This window comes from Aegilops tauschii, chromosome 1 (genome assembly GCF_002575655.3).
Source record: "Aegilops tauschii subsp. strangulata cultivar AL8/78 chromosome 1, Aet v6.0, whole genome shotgun sequence".
Lineage (NCBI taxonomy): Eukaryota > Viridiplantae > Streptophyta > Magnoliopsida > Poales > Poaceae > Aegilops > Aegilops tauschii.
Window position 1 is genome coordinate 380079809 of NC_053035.3, and position 3974 is coordinate 380083782.

The 3974-nt window shown below is 44.2% G+C and overlaps 1 protein-coding gene across 1 annotated transcript; it reads right to left on the bottom strand.

Moving 5' to 3' along the window:
- Nucleotides 1-727: 727 nt before the first annotated feature.
- Nucleotides 728-2761, bottom strand: LOC109741758 (uncharacterized). The gene is made up of 4 exons (XM_020300841.4): nucleotides 2650-2761; nucleotides 2344-2485; nucleotides 1213-1337; nucleotides 728-1100 (listed from the first exon to the last, which is right to left on the bottom strand). Exons 2-4 carry the CDS (start codon nucleotides 2473-2475, stop codon nucleotides 962-964), a joined length of 396 nt encoding a protein of 131 aa, XP_020156430.1. The 5' UTR covers nucleotides 2476-2485; nucleotides 2650-2761; the 3' UTR covers nucleotides 728-961.
- Between the last annotated feature and the right edge of the window lie 1213 nt (nucleotides 2762-3974).

Here is a 3974-nt window from a genome sequence, read left to right on the forward strand (position 1 = left end):
GTTTGTTGATTAACTATGTTTTGGGGATAAATCTAGGAGTTGGTTCAGACTTATACTAAGGCAAAAGGTGGACGTATTGACATGTTGCACTAGAGGAACAACGACCTTGGAGAGCAGGTGACGGTCGAAGGAAGGGCATGTAGTGCCACATCTTACCAGGTTGCAGCCCGCGTCGTGGAGATTGAGGTCACCTTCACCGCTGCCACGTAAATCGTATCAGACGAGCGTGATATCTGGGACAGAACGATCGGGGTTTTGGCTGCCTCTCACGTAGATCAACACAAGGGCTTGTTGGTCATTTTGCCGTGGCCCGTCTCGTCAGGGGCAAATCCTCAAGATTACAGCAAATGCATGGCAAATCCTCTGGGGGCAAATCCTCAAAGTGTAATTAAAGGCGTGGCATATCCTCAAATTTCCCAAAAAAATAAAGATAACAAAAATCTAGAACAAATCACAAAAATCTGGAGCAAACCTGCAGAGATGCTGGTTTGCTCTCAAATTTCATTTCTTTGTTAGGCGGCTCTATTTATTTATTCATTTAAAGGGAAAGGTTGCTCCATTTGTTTTTGAACAGTTTTGTAAGTGAGTGCTAAATGAATAACCCCATGTGCATAAAAGGCACTTGGAGATGACTAGGTCAAGACAAGCCCACAGTTTGACGACAGGAGAGAAAAAAAACAGGGCAGTCATGAAGTGAAAGGATCTGTACAAGACGTCACACAATTAGTTTCAGAAAGTGAACACTTATAAGTTGATTGCAATCACTTCAAGACAGAAGCCAATAACACCAACCATGCATGCCAGTGACCATACCAGCTATGCAAGTATGTTCGGATCAAGCTACAGTACTCGACTAGATAGACAGATAGAGATATAATAACATGATAGCCAAACTGCAGAGGTCATAATTGAACTTAAAACAAGCTGGGCCATCTTTGGTTCTCATTGTTCCATCTTGTCTTCACTGGCTTCCCTTGGTAACAGCCTGTGCTTCTACCCCTTCGCCACCAAAAGCAACAGCAGTAACCATACAGAAAGCTGCCAACTTGACAACTCCATTGACCACACCGTCAGCCGCACGTCCGATGGATTTCAAGCGCCTGCAGGTAGAACGAGGTAGGTCAAATGAGAATATATGTACCAACTCCTGTCAAACAAACAAACAAACAGGAAATTAAGGAAGAAATATATCAAGTTTGATCCTCTACGTACAACATAAACTCATCTGGCTGTTCCTTCTCCAACTTATCTAACGTTGCACCCAGCTTCGCCCTCGTCAGCTTCAACTTAGCTTCCACTTCAGACGGCTCCAGTTCCTTCTGGATCTTGCCAGCATGCTGGATTTATACACACTTTGCATCATCAATCATTAAGTACAAGCGCTGACTGTGGCTGGTAAATAATTAAGAAGGATAATGTCTTGTCTGTCAGTTAAGAAAGCATGGTGCATGTGTAGCTACTAGTCACGGAATCACACTTGCCCGATTTGGACAAATGATGTCACAGAGTATTTGAATGTTAGATACATCCATTTGAGCGACAAGTAATAACGGAGTATTTGCTAAAGGGGTGAGTAAAAAGTCATGCTCAGATCAACCAGGAAAATAAGGTTGCTTAATGATATGATTCCAATGTAGTCCTGTTGCTAGTTCGTCAGGTGTCAGGTTAGACAAGTATGACCATGATAAGCAAGTAATTTTGCTCATTTTTTATGGTAGGTAATACAAGAGACGCATGTGTGTTGCTGTTTCAATTGCACATAATTCAATTATCGCAGGCTACATCGATCCTTGATGTCATGAGAAACACAAATCATGTTGGGCTAGTGGATCAATCGGCAGTGTGTGCGTGTGTGCTTTGGAAACAAACTATTGACTAGTACGGAAATATAAGATCGTTTATATCACTAATATAGTGATCTAAACGATCTTATACTCCGTATTTCTTTACAGAGGGAGTACTAACTAGTAAGTGCAGCAAGAAGAAGAGGAGATGGTTCAAGATATCAAAACATCAGCAACACAACATCAATCGATCTTATGCGTAAAAATTCATGATCAGATCAACCGATAAGGTTGCCTAATGATATGATTAGCATGCAGTACCTCCTGTTGCTACAAGCAGCACTAGGTCAGGATGTATAGGTTCAGGTCAGGTTAAAACAAGTACCGGTATACATGATGACGCTAAGTAAGTAACTTTGCTCTTGTTTCTAGTAGTAGCCAATACAAGAGACACACGCATGCTGCTGTTTCGATTGCAAAGAATTCGATTATGGCTGGCTACATCGTCGATGACGTGAGATAGATCATGTGGAAAATATGCAAATTTTGGTTCAGATACCTTGGTGGAGAGCTGGCGGGAGCGCATGAACCTGCTTGGCACGAGCGGGCGTCCCTCCTCCGCGACCGCCGCCTGCGTTCGCTGGAGCAGTGAGCCACCGAAGCTCCTCGCCGCGCACCGAACCGCCGCCATCGTCGCCGTCCTGCGAACAATTGGTTAGGCATTAGGATAAAAAGTCCGTCACGAATCACCACCGCCGGCCGCTACCACCGCCGGCATTAGGATAAAAAGTCCGTCACGCACACACACACAAAACCATCGATTGGATTGCAGACTGGAAATTTCGGTGGGATTTGGTGAGCGTACCTTGCGGATCTGGGCGTTCCTTATTCCTCGCGCGGTTAGGGTTCGTCGTTCGCCTCCACCGAGAAGAAGGGGAAAGTGGGTGGGGAGAGCGGTTTCTTGCGCTGTACGGGAGGTGCGGTGCGGTGCGCCAACTTATAATCTTGCGAGCAGGCCCGGCCCAGTGCATCTCTTGATCTTGGAGAGTTCTTTTTCAGCCCAACTGTGAAGATTTCGGTAGGTTCCTTTTTTTCCGAAAATCCATCTCTGCACCCGAGCTCATCTGCGTGCTGACGGAAAAAAATTCAAAACAAATACTTAAAAAATTCAAAAAATTCCAAAAAACAAATGGTGAGGTATACAATTTGATGTGTGAGGTCCGCTTCAATTTTTAAATCATTTGGACATCTGAGGAGCTCTCAGCAAAAAAGACAAATTGAGGGTCTGTGAAAAAGTTTACTGTTCATGTACTATTTTGGCCCGATTTGTCTTTTTTTCTGAGAGCTGCTCATATATCCAAATGAGTTGAAATTTGGAGCGGGCCTCACGCATCAAATTTTCTAACGCACAATAAATATTTGGAATTTTTTGAATTTGTTTTGAATTTTTTACGAATTTTTTTCTAACCAGATGCGGATGAGCCTGGGCACCGAAACGCCCTACTCTCTTTTTTCTTTCTTCTTTCAACTCTTTTTCCCTCTTTTTCCCCCTTTGGCGGAACTATATTTTGGAAAGACACACATAGGCATCTACTACTTAGCATTGAAATAATTACATGAGCACACAACTATTCAATCATTTAAGTGAAAACCATGGCCGGTATGGCCGAGACAAAGCGGCTAATCATGCCGCACACAAGTCAGCGCACGATTTACGTGAGCACCTGGACAAAAAAGCCGGTATGGCCAGGTCCATCTATGGATCTAGGAAGCGTGCTCCGGCACAGGATCATGGCCGCCCAAACGATTATACTGATCGAATAACAGCTCAGAATCAAAACCGAACACTACAACCGTCAGAAGCATGTCATGACATATCCAAATACAGGGGTGCTGCGCACCCCCTGTGCTTCACCGATGAGGTGCTGAATCATGAATTTCCAAAGGGATTTAAACTCGTAAACATAGAAGCATACGACGGAATGACAGACCCTGGGGTCTGGATTGAGGACTTTATTCTTCACATCCACATGGCTCGCGGAGATGATCTCCACGCCATTAAATATCTGCCCCTCAAGTTGAAAGGCCCAGCTTGGCACTGGTTGAAAAGCCTCCCCGAAAACTCAATTGGAAGTTGGGAAGAACTTGAGGATGCTTTCAGGGCTAATTTTCAAGGGACCTATGTCCGAC